The sequence below is a fragment of the Periophthalmus magnuspinnatus genome, chromosome 10 (assembly GCF_009829125.3).
Source record: "Periophthalmus magnuspinnatus isolate fPerMag1 chromosome 10, fPerMag1.2.pri, whole genome shotgun sequence".
Taxonomy (NCBI): domain Eukaryota; kingdom Metazoa; phylum Chordata; class Actinopteri; order Gobiiformes; family Gobiidae; genus Periophthalmus; species Periophthalmus magnuspinnatus.
Genome location: NC_047135.1, coordinates 5194331 through 5211631, shown reverse-complemented (window position 1 = coordinate 5211631; position 17301 = coordinate 5194331). Strand labels below are relative to the sequence as shown.

The following is a 17301-nucleotide window of genomic DNA, read 5'->3' as shown; positions in this document are numbered from 1 at the left end:
GTCTGGCGGAGCCCTCTGTCAGGGGGGTCTTCAACTCCCACCTCCGGGAGAGCTTCTCCCTGATCCCGGGGGAGGTTGGAGACATGGACTCCGAGTGGGCCATGTTCTCCACCTCTATTGTTGATGCGGCTGCTCGTAGCTGTGGTCGTAAGGTCTGTGGTGCTTGTCGCGGCGGCAATCCCCGAACCCGGTGGTGGACACCGGAAGTAAGGGATGCCGTCAAGCTGAAGAAGGAGTCCTATCGAGCCTTGTTGGCTCGTGGGACTCCTGAGGCAGCTGATGAGTACCGGCGGGCCAAGCGTGCCGCGGCTCGGGCAGTCACAGAGGCAAAAACTCGGGGTTGGGAGGAGTTCGGGGAGGCCATGGAGGAGGACTATCGGACGGCCTCAAAGAGATTCTGGCAAACCGTCCGACGCCTCAGGAGGGGAAAGCAGTGCTTCACCAACACTGTTTACAGTGCGGGTGGAGAGCTGCTGACCTCGACTGGGGATGTTGTCGGGCGGTGGAAGGAATACTTTGAGGATCTCCTCAATCCCACTGTCACGTCTTCCGAGGAGGAAGCAGAAACTGGGGACCCAGGGGCGGACTCGTCCATCACCCTGGCTGAAGTCACTGAGGTGGTTGGCAAGCTCCTCGGTGGCAAGGCTCCGGGGGTGGATGAGATCCGTCCTGAGTACCTCAAGTCTCTGGATGTTGTGGGACTGTCTTGGCTGACACGTCTCTGCAACATCGCGTGGCGGTCGGGGACAGTACCTGTGGAATGGCAGACCGGGGTGGTGGTCCCTCTGTATAAGAAGGGGGACCGGAGGGTGTGTTCCAATTACAGGGGAATCACACTCCTCAGCCTTCCCGGTAAGGTCTATTCCAGGGTGCTGGAGAGGAGAATCCGACCGATAGTCGAACCTCGGATTCAGGAGGAGCAGTGTGGTTTTCGCCCTGGTCGTGGAACACTGGACCAGCTCTATACTCTCCATCGGGTCCTCGAGGGTTCATGGGAGTATGCCCAACCAGTCCACATGTGTTTTGTGGATCTGGAGAAGGCATTCGACCGTGTCCCTCGTGGTGTCCTTTGGGGGGTGCTCTGGGAGTATGGGGTCCGGGGCTCTTTGCTAAGGGCTGTCCGGTCCCTGTATGACCGGAGCAGGAGCTGTGTTCGCATTGCCGGCAGTAAGTCAGACCTGTTCCCAGTGCATGTTGGACTCCGCCAGGGCTGCCCTTTGTCACCGGTTCTGTTCATTATATTTATGGACAGAATTTCTAGGCGCAGCCAGGGGCCGGAGGGGGCCTGGTTTGGGAACCACAGGATTTCATCTCTGCTGTTTGCAGATGATGTTGTCCTGATGGCTTCTTCGAGCCAGGACCTGCAGCAGGCACTGGGGCGGTTTGCAGCCGAGTGTGAAGCGGCTGGGATGAGAATCAGCTCCTCCAAATCCGAGGCCATGGTTCTCGACCGGAAAAGGGTGGTTTGCTCTCTCCGGGTGGGTGGTGAGTCTCTGCCCCAAGTGGAGGAGTTCAAGTATCTCGGGGTCTTGTTCACGAGTGAGGGAAGGATGGAGCGTGAGATTGACAGGCGGATCGGTGCAGCGTCTGCAGTGATGCGGTCGCTGTATCGGTCCGTTGTGGTAAAGAAGGAGCTGAGCCGGAAGGCGAAGCTCTCGATTTACCGGTCAATCTACGTTCCTACCCTCACCTATGGTCATGAGCTTTGGGTAATGACCGAAAGGACAAGATCGCGGATACAAGCGGCTGAAATGGGCTTCCTCCGCAGAGTGGCCGGGCGCACCCTTAGGGATAGGGTGAGGAGCTCGGTCACACGGGAGGAGCTCGGAGTAGAGCCGCTGCTCCTACACGTTGAGAGGAACCAGCTGAGGTGGCTCGGGCATCTGCTCAGGATGCCTCCTGGACGCCTCCCTAGGGAGGTGTTCTGGGCATGTCCCACCGGGAGGAGGCCCCGGGGAAGACCCAGGACACGCTGGAGGGACTATGTCTCTCGGCTGGCCTGGGAACGCCTTGGGGTCCCACCGGAGGAGCTGGAGGACGTGTCCGGGGTGAGGGAAGTCTGGGAGTCCCTGCTTAGACTGCTGCCCCCGCGACCCGGCCCCGGATAAGCGGAAGAAAATGGATGGATGGATGGATGGAGTACATGTATTCCAGTACAGTTACTTTTTCATTTGGTGGTAGTCAGAATACTCTTTCCTAAGTTAAAAGGAATACATGGCAGTACTTTATCAAGTAATTTTAGCTTTAACTGCACACTATTAGTGAGGAAACACTGCTCTTGTGATCCATGTGGGATTTTATGTCTCTAATTAGACATGAATGAATGCATAACAAACAGAGCAAGCTGTTTGTAATTATATGTCATGTTTTTTTACACTGTAATATAATGCAACTTGTGTAAAAGTATTTTAAGCATTTAGTATTTATTTCATGTACCAAAATATGTTACAAATACATTTTAATGCAGGTATTCAGTATTCTGTAACTAAACCCATTTTCAAAGTATTGTTCCCATAACTGCTAGCTAGTGTGGCTCAAATTTCTTCGAGTCAGTTAATGCTGGATCTGTATGTAAGGTCAAAATACACGATGCAAAGCAGTTCGTTTAGTGTAGGGTTACATCAAATGCTGGTGATTGTTTTTGTTTTATGTTTCAATATTACACTCAAAGGAATGACGGAAGCGGAAAAGTGGAGTATAAGAGCAGATACGTTATCACACTTGAATCACATAAGTAAAAAGTTGTTAAAGTGGCTCACAAGGAGAAATGGGGGCGGGGTTAAAACTGCTACACAAGTGCGACATTACAACTGTTCACAATGGAATATCAGTCACACATGTCAAACTAAGGATATTCATTCAGGAAGGAACATTCGATTTTGGGCCAACTTTGATTTGAACATAGCAATAACAACATCTGGGGTTAATCCAAGAGGGACAAAGGTATGTATAGAAATAAGAGATGCACCGATACAACACTAGTATCGATATTGAAAATGTTGGTGGGTCGGGTACAGCCGATATCCAATTTTGGTCTATAATTTGGTGTAATAAGACGATTTACTGGACAATGGTTCGAAAACACCTCAGAATTGTTTTCAAAGTTATTCTGTAATTACTTTAATTATTTTAACAGCCTTTTTTACCTCATGCTCTTCGTGTTTATCCATGCATCCATTTTCTTCCACTTATCCGGAGGCTGGGTCGCCAAGGCAGCAGTCTAAGCAGGGACTCGCAGAACTCTGTGTGCAAAGAAAATAAATGATTTTTCAGTCTCTGCTCTAGTTGATATCAGATATTGCCAGATTCTCAAAGCCAAAGTATCGGCATCGGTATTGGAACAGAAAAACCCGTATCGGTGCATCCTTAATAACAATGGTTTAAATAGCTAAAAGTTAAAAAATGAAACTGACGGAAAGAAGAAAAATCCGCATTTGGCCACCAAAATCTCATAAAATATACATGAGTAAAAAGCATGCACCAGGAATAGACAGGCACATTTAGAAATCATTGGACCTTCGGGGTCACTGACATCACTGTGGTCCATCGAGTGCCAATTCTCAGAGCCTTATCCCCAAAGCTATTCATGACTCTCACCATCCTGAAGGAAACTTATTATTATTACATTGTTAAATGGAGCATAGTTTAGAAGCCATGGACCTTTGACGCAGGGGGAACAATACGTATCCATGCATAAATTACCCACTATCTCGCCCTTTCAAATAATGCTCATTTGCAAGCGATGCCATTTTGAACTACAATACAGCATGTTTGGATATGGGTTAATCCGAACAGCCTTCATTTTGGAGTTAAGCCCAACTGGCAAAAGCATGTATAAGTCTATATGATGAGAAGCAGAAACACTATTAAAAAAGCTATTAAAATAATGTATAGATGACAAATCGCCAAAGAAACTGAGGGAGGAATAATAGGTACAGACATTGGCTGCACAAAGCAAAGAGTGTGACTAGAGCTTGCGGTGCTGCCTCACTTCTCGTTCCCACATTGAGTTCAAAAACACACACACACACATAGTAGATAGACACACATACGCACACAAGCACACACAGGCATAGAAAGCACACAAAGAGATAGAGAGAGAGAGAGACTGTGCTTTTCCCCTACACTCCGGGAGCACAGCGGACTAACAGGGGCAGTCGGCACAAGGCAAGCTCTGCAGCAATGAGGTGAGTCTGAAAATCGACACATTTGAATTCATTTTGTCTGAGGCTGGAAGGGCTTTAATTGTAACTACTGTATATTTAATGTAAAAGATGAGGACAAAGAATAGTAAGAGTGAACAGTGATGTTGTGGTGAATGTGATGATTTAACTCGTGAAGCCAAATGCAAAGTAGGCTGTGAAGTATTTGAATGTAGAAAATCCACACTGAAGCAGCAACAAATTATTTCCTTAAACTAGCTTCAAAGTATGAGTAAGTACAGGTTATAATAGCAAGGTAGTTGACAAAGTAATGTTTCAATGATAAGTTCATATACTTCAAAATAGTATGATTTAAATTTAATTGTTACTAGATGTATACAGTATTAGGTACAGCGTGTCCAAGTACATACATCTCACTCTGATGTTGAGGTGCATTTCTGCAAATTGGGAACTGAGTCATTTAGACTTGTGCTACAAATGACCTCAATAAGTCTAATTAGCTTCTTAAGCAATGATGAGAGTACACTTTACCAACAGGTGTACAGGGTAACTGGGCTAGTCACTTTTATATAATGGACAAAACCCTATTATGGACAGAAACTCGGACAAAAAGTGCAGTATTATAATGAATGGTTATAAGGCTAATACGCTGGGGACTATGAATTAAGCATTCTTGTGATATAGTTATGCTAATCCAAAGCCCATGTGAAGAAGTGCTTGGAGGAAGGTGATCAGGAATGACTACCAGTGTCAAATATTAAATATAAAGACGGTATGTGAGTTCCTATGGGGATTCCAACAGAGTAAATTCAAAAGAAAAACACTAAAATGCACTAAGATCGTGGATTATTTATGAGAATTTTAAAACCACATAACATTGCCTGTGCAGTCTGTGTTAGTTGAAAAGAGGATGTGGTCAGGTGTCAAGGCGGGGTCAGTGCGCTACAGTCAAAGTCACCACAGCGTCGATCACAATAGAACAAATATGCCTTTGCTTCGCTCTATTTGCCTTGGCTAATGTCTGAGTATGCAGCACTGGTAATGAACAAGGAAGTTGTATTGTTGACATAGCGGAGGTGATGTAAGGTCAGAACTGACATACGGGGAGCCATCTAATGTGCTGTTTATGCCCGACTTCCACAGCACCGCACGCTGGCAGGACTCTATAAATATTTTATGTGTCTGATTCCCTGTCAGCAGCCGCGTCTGTCACTCAGCACCTTTTCTAACCATTTTTTCACAGTATCAGGTAGGTGTTCCACAAAGTCAAACAGGAAGCATGTAACAAAAACCCAACGCATACGGACGTGGACGTGTGCTATAAGGACTAATATAACGGCAAATATAGACTGCAAAGTTTCGGTAACTGCTGCTCCCTCATTTATTTAAATAACGAGGTAACAAATGTGTGATTGCATTATGCGGTTTCCCACACTTAGTTTGTGCAGTGTAGGCAAGTTGTAAATTCATAATTTTATTACAGCTACAGTGCAAGGAAAGTTAAATTTGTCATTAGAAGAAACCACTTTGCTATAAAAAGATAATTAATATAGATTTGCAATTGTTCACTACTCCATAAAAATCCCAGACATGCAAAATTGAGAAGAATGTAAATGGCTTAAAGAGAGGAGACGTCTATAATGATGAGTTATAAGATATTTTTAGCTAATGACTAAGCTAAATACAATGAATAATTAAATGAAATATGACTCATTTTATCTATTACTGAGCCCCCTGCTGGTGTTATAAATCACACCGTTAATGATGTTTGAAAGATGAAATGAAATCAGGACTTTGGGTAAAACATCGAAACCAGCCCCTGCGCATGTTTTTGGATGAAGAGCAAACATTTCATCACGTTTCTCTCCAAAGAGGGCACATCTGGCTGGTTTAAAAAGATCACAGAAAAGATGAGGACTTGGTATTTAGAAAATCTTACAAATGGTGTCCCAGCTGAGGCATAAATAAAGTCATTACTCATATGAGCACTCAAACTCATGCGTGTTAAAGAGGCGGCGCACCTCCTCACTCCTCGCGCCTTTCATCCCAAAAACCAGATTGGACTCCTTTTACCACATCGCTTATCCAGTAATGGAAAGTCTACAAGGGGCATATTCAGGTTCATCTGCAGCTTACGTCTGCTGTAAACATTCAGCGATTGAAAAAAAAAAAAAAAAAACAAAGAAAAAGTAGGAAGTGGCTTTTGAACAAAATTATACATTAAAGAATTTGTTAATGACTTAGAATTTTGTAATTTGAGGCCTGCAGCTATAGGTCTCAACTCAATTGAGCCCATTATAGTCAGTAAGCAATGTGACATCTTTAGGATTTATTTTTTATTAATAACTAAAAATCATTATATTTATATTACAATAAATCAAAACTATTTTTAAAAATCTCTTTGCAGTGAAATTTTGGAAAACAAGACCTGTTCATAACTGCAGGCACAAAATTATCACATTACACAAAATATTAATGAATCCTTACTGCAGCTATACTGATCTAGCTGTTTTTACATAAATATAGTAATTTGCCAATGTATTATAGTGGGTACAAGGTCTATTATGAGCCTCACAACACAGACAGGAGATAAAACAGAATCCTAAAACTCTGTGAAGGTTTGGGGCCAGTCTTTGAGCGTTGCAGCTGTAACATCTTCAGCTCTTATGGTCCATTACAGCCCTCCAAACCCATTACTTGGACATGCACCTTTGTTCAAGTGGTGATGGGATGAGGATGAGACGATGTATGGCTCCAAGTACACTGCACTCAGATAGTTAGAGTACAACAACACAAAACTAAAGAAAAGTTTGAAAAAGAAAGCAGATAAATGATTATTTGAACTTCTTAATGAGATGTATTTTATCATCTATAACTTTTATGGCTGTCCTTGCACGCAGCATCAGTCACATATAAATGGAGACTATACTTTCTCATTTGTATTGAGACAAAGAATTCATGAAGACCTGCTACAATCTTTGGTCCCTTTTGTAAAAGAGCGTGCTCATTACACATGATTGTTCTATTAAGTATAGTGATTAATCACATCACAAAGAACAATGGCTTTCACGCTTGTCCTGGTTTGACCCCAGTTTAGTCCAGATGTAGACCTGGTTGTGTCCTGTTCTAGTCCTGGTTTAATTCTGGTCTAGTTCCAGGTTCCAGGATCAGTCCCAGTTGATTTAGATGTGGGGTGCAAGTGTGAACTGACCCATCATGAAGTGTTCATAGCAACTAGCAACACCAAATTTCTCTTGCATAAAATGTTTCCACATGTCACTAGGGGTGGGAACACAGCTTTTTGTAGTATTTTTTTTAAATTATTATTATAAGCAGCATAATCAATATTCAAATGTTGTATATCCTCTACACAGTGAGCATTCATCTTTGCTCTTAAGTGATTGGGAATTCTTGTGCCTTCTGCATTCTCCTAAATAATGTTGTTTACGCAAGGCTAAACACAGGAAATAAATATAGTCATACACTTAGATAGAAACTGCAGCATGAGAATGGTCCATTTGGCTCAGGGGAATAACAACTGTCTGTATGAAGCTCACACGTAATCTATTAAATATACATTATACAGTCTGGGTTATACAAGGTTGTTAGACAGTTGGCTGCCCTACATAAAAGCACTCTGGTGAAAACAGTTCCCAGTAGTTTGGACTACTGTTCTCAATAGTGAGTAAAAGATCATAACTTTGAGTGACTTTTTACATAATGAAAGTGTTTGAGTGTGTTCCAGTTTCAGAGAGTAGAGCCGAGGTGGCTTTAGAGGCAAGTGCTGTTATCAGTGTTTGCTCTGGGTCTACTTCAAAGACACACAATAAAGATAGATTAGACCATGTACTATTCTGGTTTACAAACTGAAACAAAACAGTTCATTTGAATACAGTAATGGGTAGTAAAGTCTTTTTTTTTTTAATTTCTTCCAAGAGTATCTTACTGTAGAAGTGGGTAGAGCTCAGTTACAAGTTAGTTAGTTAAATAAAATTGTAGCTCTTGGAATATTTTTTCAGATTCCTACACTTGAGTAACATGTTTTTTCAGTTTTTTACAGCACTCCCATTTAAGTAAAAGTTTTGGTTACTTTCCCCATCTTGAGCCAAAACGTTTGTGTGGCAAAATGCAGAATGGTGAACAATTGTGTTTCTCGCACTGCTCTTTCAGATTAAGAATTTTTTGTTTTGTTTTTATGGTGTTGAAAAAGCCACTATATAATTTATTTTATTTATTTTATGTAATGCATGCTCTTGTGGTTTATTTTTTAGTATTATTATTCATTGTTTTATGTTGTAACGAAACCACCGTTCTTAGTTTGCCAGTGTCAATAAAACTTATTCTGATTCTGATTCTAAGGTTTTATCCTTCCAATTACATCACATGCAACTGTGAAAAAATGATAACAAAGAGCACTTCATGGAGCTCCAGATAGTGATGACAAGCAGTAAAAATAGTCAAACTGATGCTCTTTGGCAAAGGGACCGTCAGTGTACAAAAAAATGCAGAAGGCGCTCAAATAATGCATTGTGAGAGTAGCCAAACATTGTACTCAAGTCAAGGTACTGTTACTTAAAAAAAAATTACTCGAGAAAGTACAAATACAAATTGAGTCAGCCATAATATTGCACATGTAAGAGTGAAAAAGTATCAGGGGAGTCTTAGAAATTTTAACTAGTAACTGATTTGTAATTTTAGGTTGCATGTAATCTACAAAAATACAGAAAACACAAGGCACTCTCTCATAAATGTAAAATGTCTTGGTTATGACATGTCTTAAGAGACCTGAGCCCCAACACGTTCCAGTCTGCTTGGTTCAAGGTTCAACGTTACTTCATTGATGCCAACAGGTAAATTTTGTTTGGCAGTGAATCAGCTCATTCATTCACATGTACACACATCTGAATCTTGAGAAGAGTACATAGTGGAGACTAAAAGAACTAAAACCCCATTAAAAACAATGCATTAAAACAAGAGTACAAACACAGCACATGTGCAAAGGGCCATAAGTAAGATAAATATAATGCCATCACCTCGTTCAGTGCACTTATGGCTGCTGGAGTAAAGGTGTTTTTGTAACGCTTGGTTTTACAGAGAGGCTCTTTAAACCTCCGTCGTGATGGGAACAGTTGGAATCCATTATTTAGAGGATGGGAGTCATTTTTTAAAATGTCCTCTGGTAGCCTCTGTACCTGTCTAGAGTAAAGAGGAGCAGGGTAAAACTGAGACTCCCCAGTCAAATTGATGTCCCATTTTACCACCTAATTCAACCTGTTTTCAGAGACAAATTACCAAACCGTGGCCTTCTAGCCTTCATCAGGGGAACAAACTGAATTCAAAAGCACCATGTGATAATATATGCAAGTGTTCCAGCAATAGAGCTTCTTGACCTGACAGAGACAGTGTGGGAACTGAACCTATGTCAAACATGACTTAAAAAACAGTACAAAATGACCCTAATTTGAATAAACAGTTAATAATGCAAATAAGATTAGCAAATAACTATAAAAACATGGTTAAATCAAGGTCCTCATCTAGTCCAAGGTGTCCAGTGGCTTCAAGTGTGTAGATCCAGAATGCTTCCAATTTTTATAGGTCTAGTTCTTTTTTGTATAGTGTGTGGTATGTGGTCTGTTTCGTGTGTTTGGAGGGTGGCTGGGTTGTTATTATGGAAGTCTTAAATGTGTCTGGTCATCGAATAATTTGTATTCCCTGTACAGATACTGTGTTTGTGTTCCACCAGTCTGTCCTCTTGGCGCCTTTTGGTCACTCCTATGCAAAAAACAAAAAACAAAATGCAAATTTAGCAGATTTGGTAGATAACGAATGTGGTTTTGCAGGAAATGAAATGCTTTATAGTGTATAATTTGTGTGAAGAATAGTCCAGAAATGTTTTAGTCTGACAAATATTGTTGAAATGATTACAGTTATTGCACCTATAGGAACCTATTGGTGTAGACTTTTCTCATTAAGGTCCACATATAAAAACAAAAACAAAGCTGAGGGCCATAGACTGGTTGCCAGTACAGTGAATACTTCCAATCTGTGTGTTTATTACAAGTTAAACTGAACCACTAGATCTTTATTCATGCTTACATCCTCAATGGGATGCATTAAATATTTGATATGGGCTTGTTAAAGTAGATTTTCATAAATGTACAGTAAAAAAGTACTGTTTAAAGTAATATGGACCAATTCAACTGAAGCTTGAGGGCCAAGAAAAATTGGTCACAGGTCCGCATTTGGCCCCTGGACCACAGTTTGGGCATGCCTGGTGTAGATCTAAGCTAAGTCATTTTGGAAATGGGGGTTGGTAGCTGTGGGCCAGTTCATCCTGACAGGTGACAAGAGGTGGTTCTGTTCCTAGAGTGTCGTCACTTTCAATATTACTCCAGTTCATTCTATGATTAGTTCTATTCAGAAGTGCATGTGCAACTAAAAATAAGAGTCTCCTTGGTAGTCTTTGAAGAATGTCTTTCCACAAGGGAGTCCCTATATGGATTTTTGTAAATTCTAACTGGAGACTTGGATCTAGACCAAAGGGCTCCTATGAGTGCAATAACTGCATCATTGCAATAATATTCGTCAGACTAAAACACAGACTGCACAATTTTTCACACAGAGAATATACCATTTCCTGCAAACTCACGTTCGTTATCTACCAAATCTGCCAAATTTGCAAGTTATCTTTGCATAGGAAAAAACAAAAGTCACCTGATGGAACACAAATACACTATTTGTACAGGCAGCACAAATTATCAGATGGCCAGACACGTTTTAGACTTCCATAACAGCAACCCAGCCAGCCTCCAGGCACATGGAACAGACCACATACCAGACACTATACAAAAAAGAACTAGACTTAAAATACGGGAAGCATTCTGGATCTATATTTGAAGCCACTGAACCCCCTGGATTAAACGAGGACCTTGATTTTACTGTGTTTTTATAGTTATTTGCTCATCTTATTTGTATTATTCACTGTTTATTCAAATTGGGTCATTTCAACTGTTTTCTTTTAGTCACGGTTCACATAGCTTCACTTCCCACACTGCCTCTGTCAGGCGGAGAAGCCCTATTATCATATGGTGCTTTTGACTCCAGTTTGTCCCCCCGATGAAGGCCAGTTGACTCAAACATGTTGGAATCATACCCCAATAAAGGCATTTTACATTTAAGAGATTAGAGAGTGCCTTGGCTTTTCTGTATTTTTGTACATTACATGCAACTCAAAATTACAAATCAGTTACTAGTTAATATTTCTAAGACTCCTCAAATATGTTTTCACTCTTACATGTTTAATATTATGAATAGCTCAATTTGTACTTGCACTTTCCCAAGTTTCTTTTCAAGTAACAGTACCTTTACTTGAGTACAATTTTGGCTACTCTCCCCACTGCCCTTAGTGAGTACTAGTCTTACAATACATGTTTATCTGTTTATCTCTGTTTAACTACGCTACGTGATTTCATTTGTTTATTTAACTTGACAATTTTATGTAAACAGTTTGAAGTACGATCTTGCCTCTTGCTGTAGGGTTTGGGTTTTATACAGTCGCTCTGTACGCTGTTATAGTGAGGTGAAGGACTCTGTATCTCTTTGAGGTGATAAATGCGCTGCTTTGGACCGTGCTTGGCCCATGTCCCATAATCCATTACAGTGTTGAAAAATAGAAGAGCAAACAGTGTCTTCTGCTCACTGACGTATACTCATGCACTGCACACTTTCCATGTGTGGGGCTACTTAAATGGCCACAAAGCTATAAACAACACTGGCATGTTTATTATAACGTGTAACACTCAATTTTAACAAAGGGGATGTGGTTTTACTCATATCAGCTTTTACTAATAATTTCAATTTGAACATTCACACCAATTTGCAGTTTTCATTAGGAGCACCGGATTCCCAATTAAAATAAAAGTCCACGGGGTTAATTATTACATGACTTTTATCAGCAGACAGACTAGATCTACTTTTGCTTGGAAAATTAACAATGCCAACATAGAGGAGGTTTAATGTAGCAAGTAAGGAACCTATTACAGATAACAAGAAACTAATTTGTTTTCATAGTAAGGGGTTGTATGGACATTTGAAGTGGTGTGTTTTAGTGCATCATAGGTTGTGAAATCTAATGCAACAAGACCAGGTTATAATAGCTTTAGTGTTGTTACTACATTTACATTTTAGCATCAATCAAATTAGTGTTTGTTTTTTTTTTTTTATTTAACAAGTGGTCTGGGCTGTGTGTTGAGCAAACCCAAAATGTGTGTTTTGAATAAATCATTGAAAGGCTTGACCACACTGATTGTAATACCGTTCTCTTTCCGCTAGGTGTCACTGCAGGACAGATGACACGAAGGGGCACACAATGGACCGCTGACTCTATGAGAAATGGAGAAGGAAACTGGCATCAGAGACAACTCCACACCCAAGCCAAATGAGGATTTAAAATGTCACAGCCATATGTCTAAAATACCAGGGGTTACAGGAGCCAAAATACAGTTATGATTACATGGCATCCAGGTTAGACAAACAACTCAACAGTAGGCTATGTATAATGTTCAAATGATAGACGATAACAGATTATGGGTATCTCCGGTTAATATGGACCACCCAGTAAGTATAATTTCATGTAATCTAGAGCTGCACAATTTAGATTTTTTTTTTTTTTTTTAATAATAATAAATAAATAAAAATAATTGCAATTTTTCTAGTAGTACTGCAATAGATTTGTGATACATGTTTAAAAAGAATGATTCTAAAAACTGAAAAAATAAAATTAAAACATTTCAGAACATGTTTGTAGAAGTCTAATATTTTTTTTGTTTCTTTCAAAAGACTATAAAGAATATGTAGTTCTTTGCAGAGCATTCATTTATCTAAATAACTGCAGCCTTTGCGATTTGATAATTGTACCAACTCAAATTGCCATTTTGATTCAACTATGAAATATTGTGCAGCTCTAATGTAGTCCGGTAGTGGGCATTGAAAAGTGTGACAAAAATACTAAATCAATACTGTCTTTTTAGTTTGCACGAAACAGGATGTCAGCACTGAGTCCTTAGAGAAGTGGATGGCACCATGGTGAATGTGGCCCTGGCGGTGATCCTGTGCCTGCTGATCGGTCTGACCGTGGGTGGGAACGTCTTGGTGTGTCTGGCCGTGTGCGTGTCTCGTCGTCTCCGCTGCCTCACAAACTGCTTCATCGTATCCCTGGCGATAACAGATCTCTTACTGGGGGTCCTGGTGCTCCCCTTCTCTGCCCTCCTCCAGCTCAACAACGACTGGCCTCTGGGTCCCATTTTCTGTAACTTCTACATATCCATGGATGTAATGCTTTGTACTGCCTCTATTCTTACATTATTGGCCATCAGTGTTGACAGGTATCTTGCTGTAACCATGCCTCTTAGATATACCTCTATGGTTTTGCCCTGGAAAGTAGCAGTAGCCATGATAACAGTCTGGGCAGTGTCTTTAGCTGTTTCCTTTTTGCCAATCCAAATGGGTTGGAACACTGTGAACGGGACAGTGCAAAACCAAGGGCCGTATGCGTCAGAAAGGAGATGCCGATTTGAGCTCAACCGGCCCTACGTTCTCACCGATTCCCTCCTCACTTTCTACCTTCCTCTCATAGCAATGTGCTGGACTTATCTGAAAATACTGCGCATAGCTCGAGCACAGGCCAAGCGCATCACCAGCTCTCGTCCTACGTGCGTAACCACATACAACCGCAAAAACTCCTCCACGGTTACCACAGTGGTCTCCAATGTGACAGCCATCACCCTCCGAGAGCACAAAGCCACGGTGACACTGGCGGCGGTCATAGGGGCGTTTGTGATCTGCTGGTTGCCGTATTTTATCATGTTCACAGTTTTAGGTTTAAAAGAGCACCCTGACCCCAACACAGTGCCAGAATACCCCATAGTGCTGTGGCTGGGTTACGCTAATTCCGCCCTGAATCCTTTCCTCTACGGAGCTTTGAACAGAGACTTCAGGTCAGCATACTCACACATACTCAGGTGTAGATGCCCCTTCAGTGGGTGGAGGAGCAGACAGCCATCGCCTGTAATGACTGGAGGTAAAAGTGAACCAGTCCAGCTTAGTTAGAAACATCTTTAAATTTGACTCATCCACATTCATCTTGTTTACCTTTAGCCAGAGATAACCTTACAGAGGTGACACTGTTGTGTGGCCACATGCCCAGCACATGCAGGGCAGGACTCACGGACCAGAGCTTCAGTCTTCAAGAAATACACAGTGGGACCCCTCCAACAACAGCTGTGCAACTGACAAACGGCACCACACCCACAGACGTCAATGGAAACGACAGGTAAATCACATTAATGGCACTGGAAATACTATATAGGTCTGCGTTTTGTCTGAAAAATACAAAAATGCATTGCACCAAAAAGAACACACTATCAGATGCAATGAAGGTACACTCTATAATAAATGCTGTATGTATTTTTTTACATGTACCAGCTGACGAACATCTCAGGCCAAGTAAGGCAAATATTACACTTTAAATAACTACACCTTGATCAACGTTAATAAAGCATGAACAATTAATTCATTATGAACAAATCATTTCTTAATACTGATTACTAAATTGCTACCAATCCATGCAGAACAAAACAAACGGTACAAAAGAATGATTCAGTTATCAAATATGATGTCATTCTATCTATTGTAATAAAATATGTACCATTACAGTTGTTTTATTTGGATTCACACTGAGTTTCTACATGTTTTCTAAAAATATCTCACTGTTTTTAAGCCCGTGCTCATGCTCTGTCCGATCTTTGACGGGGGAAGAGTAGTCAAGATGAAGCAGTCTCGAGGAGAAGGTGCAACTGTTTAACCAAGACATCAGCTAAAATGGACAAACTTTAGTTTTTACAGACTTCAACTTTGCTTCAGTGTCCTTTGTGTCAATGTCTAGCCCTGAACAAACTGTGACACCAGCTCAAAGCCCAGATGAAGCCATATGGCCAAATGTGTTTTCTGCCAAAAGTCTTCTTGTTTCAGTCATTGCCATCAGCAGACTATAGATGTCTGTGAATATAACTGGTGTAAGGTGAAACCCAGCTACAGAAATGCCACTTGGACTTTTACAAAAACAAGATTAGGTTCTGTTTCTGAAATAGAAAATTGTATTGCCATAGTATTTACAGTGTGAAAGCAAAAGTATCCATTTATACCATCATCTGCAACTCCCTATAGACTGTAGTATAAATGAATTCAGTGAATAAATAAAGCTAATAAAGTGAAATAAAACTTGATGAACAAGTATGATTTCATTGAAGTCATATTCAGTCAAATGTTTACAAATAAACGTTTGTTTTTTTAAGAGCTCAGTGCACCATAATGTTTCTGACTAAAGACGTCCTCTTTATATGCTAACGATTACTGTTAATAATTAGTCATTTTAAGTCCACCACCGTGCTCTGAATGAGTGCAACTACAGCTTTTCCTGCATTTCCTGGTGTGATTGTAGATGCCCATAAATGCTGCATTTAATTGAGAAATGCATTTCCACTCAAATCTATCATGTCTCAGCATTTAAAGAATATATTCAATTAAAGAATAGGCAAGTACTTATTTTCTCACTAAGTTTAAATTGTCCATAGTGAGGGAATATGACATTGTGGAAGTAACAGACTCCAGCTGCCCATGAAAACACAAATGTACACCACACCTATCTTTATTCCTTATACAGCATTACTTTTTATAGTATTAAATTCATATCTAAAATTCATTCCCACTCACTTAACTTTGTACGGCACTATTACACCTCTTAAGACAAATGTCACTATATTAAAACTTTTTTTTTCTGCAATAGAGACAGGACAACCTCCTAAAACTAATATGAAGAGGGGTCATAAACGTGAGGAAATGACACTGAAGTGGCATTAATATTTGATTAAGTCATTTAATGGCTAAACCTGGATGGTTAACACAGCAGCGGCAGAGAGGCATTCATCAGTGTTCATCTCTTTGAGTGTCTCTTTCTCTGTATAAGCCGTATGCGTCCCCTGACACCTCCGGTCACCTGCTCCTCTCCTCCGCACTTTAATTTTCTCTGCTTTTTGAGCTGACCATTGACCGCCCAAACTACATGAAGGTCATTAATCATTGCTTCTTTTACATCAAATTAATCCGAGCTAAAAACGCTACATTTTCAACAGAGCGATGCCACACAAACAGGCCAGTGCTACACAGGCTATCAATCATACCCATTGTCATTATTCAACTGTGTCATCGACAGAGCCCTCTTCTTCTCGCTCTCTTTTCCACTTTCTCTGTCTGTTCTCTCCATCAAACGCTGTGGATTCATGAATCATAAATCTTATGTATGCCATCTAAAGACTGCTCAGCGCTATGAGCTGGAGACATGATTGATAGACGCAAGTGAATGAGGCGAAAGCAAAAACGATGGACAGAAGGTGGTAACCAGCAACACCCAGGTCAAAGGCAGAAGTTCAGAGGTCAAATGGATAGGAGTATGTACACAATATGGTCAAAAAGAAGTAGACAGGCCCAGAAGGATGGGACAGAGGAGGAGCGGAGTGGTTAAAAGGTTCAAAGAGAGAAAGAAAGAAAGAAAGAAAGAGAGAAGGAAAGGGAGGCAGAGGTAGGGGGAGGTAGGGGATGCTGCCACACTGAGGCTAAAGCCATAACTCATCTTTTATTAAAAATAATGAAAAAAACTTAATGAGTTAATAATATCTGGAGAAAGAGGAAGACAGAGATGGAGGAAGGGACAAGGAAGGACAGCGTAAAGAAGGAAAGAAGCGAAGGATGCAGAAGCGGGTCAACACTTGTGTGTCTTTGTGCCCTTTAGTCGTTTACACCAGCTATCAAAGTTCACACAAGAGCCATTAGACACACAGCACATAACTACTGCCAGCTCTCTTTTTCTGCCGACCCAAATCCCACAGCCTGCTTGGTAATTAAAGGCACTTAACAACCAATTAACCGTGATGAGCTAAATTAGCAGGATATTGTCTCCTTTGACTAGGCTACTGGATTAGCAGTGTGTTGGAACAAACCTCAGTGGCCCGTGTTTGCATGTAGGCAAATGACGGATTAATTACTATTAAAACATCAGCATCTTAATGAGCTTGGAAACAATTAG

The 17301-nt window shown here is 40.9% G+C and overlaps 1 protein-coding gene across 3 annotated transcripts; it reads left to right on the top strand.

The window, feature by feature from the left end:
* The first annotated feature begins 2838 nt into the window (after positions 1-2838).
* On the top strand, positions 2839-15403 carry hrh2a (histamine receptor H2a). 3 transcript variants are annotated; one of them, XM_033973632.2, is made up of 6 exons: positions 3972-4187; positions 12495-12779; positions 13193-14241; positions 14319-14493; positions 14646-14666; positions 14941-15403. In XM_033973632.2, exons 3-5 carry the CDS (start codon positions 13245-13247, stop codon positions 14647-14649), a joined length of 1176 nt encoding a protein of 391 aa, XP_033829523.1. In that variant the 5' UTR covers positions 3972-4187; positions 12495-12779; positions 13193-13244; the 3' UTR covers positions 14650-14666; positions 14941-15403. The 3 variants fall into 3 exon arrangements, with proteins under 3 accessions (XP_055080907.1, XP_033829523.1, XP_055080905.1); XM_055224932.1 differs by lacking the exons at positions 3972-4187; positions 14646-14666 and adding an exon at positions 2839-2943; XM_055224930.1 differs by lacking the exon at positions 14646-14666.
* The last annotated feature ends 1898 nt before the right edge of the window (positions 15404-17301 follow it).

Coding starts and splice junctions, on each gene's coding strand:
- hrh2a (XM_055224932.1), top strand. CDS start 13,245: ATGGTGAATGTGGCCCTGGCGGTGATCCTGTGCCTGCTGATCGGTCTG. Junction 14,242..14,318: donor ATCGCCTGTAATGACTGGAG/GTAAAAGTGAAC, acceptor GTTTACCTTTAG/CCAGAGATAACCTTACAGAG. Junction 14,494..14,940: donor GACGTCAATGGAAACGACAG/GTAAATCACATT, acceptor ACTGTTTTTAAG/CCCGTGCTCATGCTCTGTCC.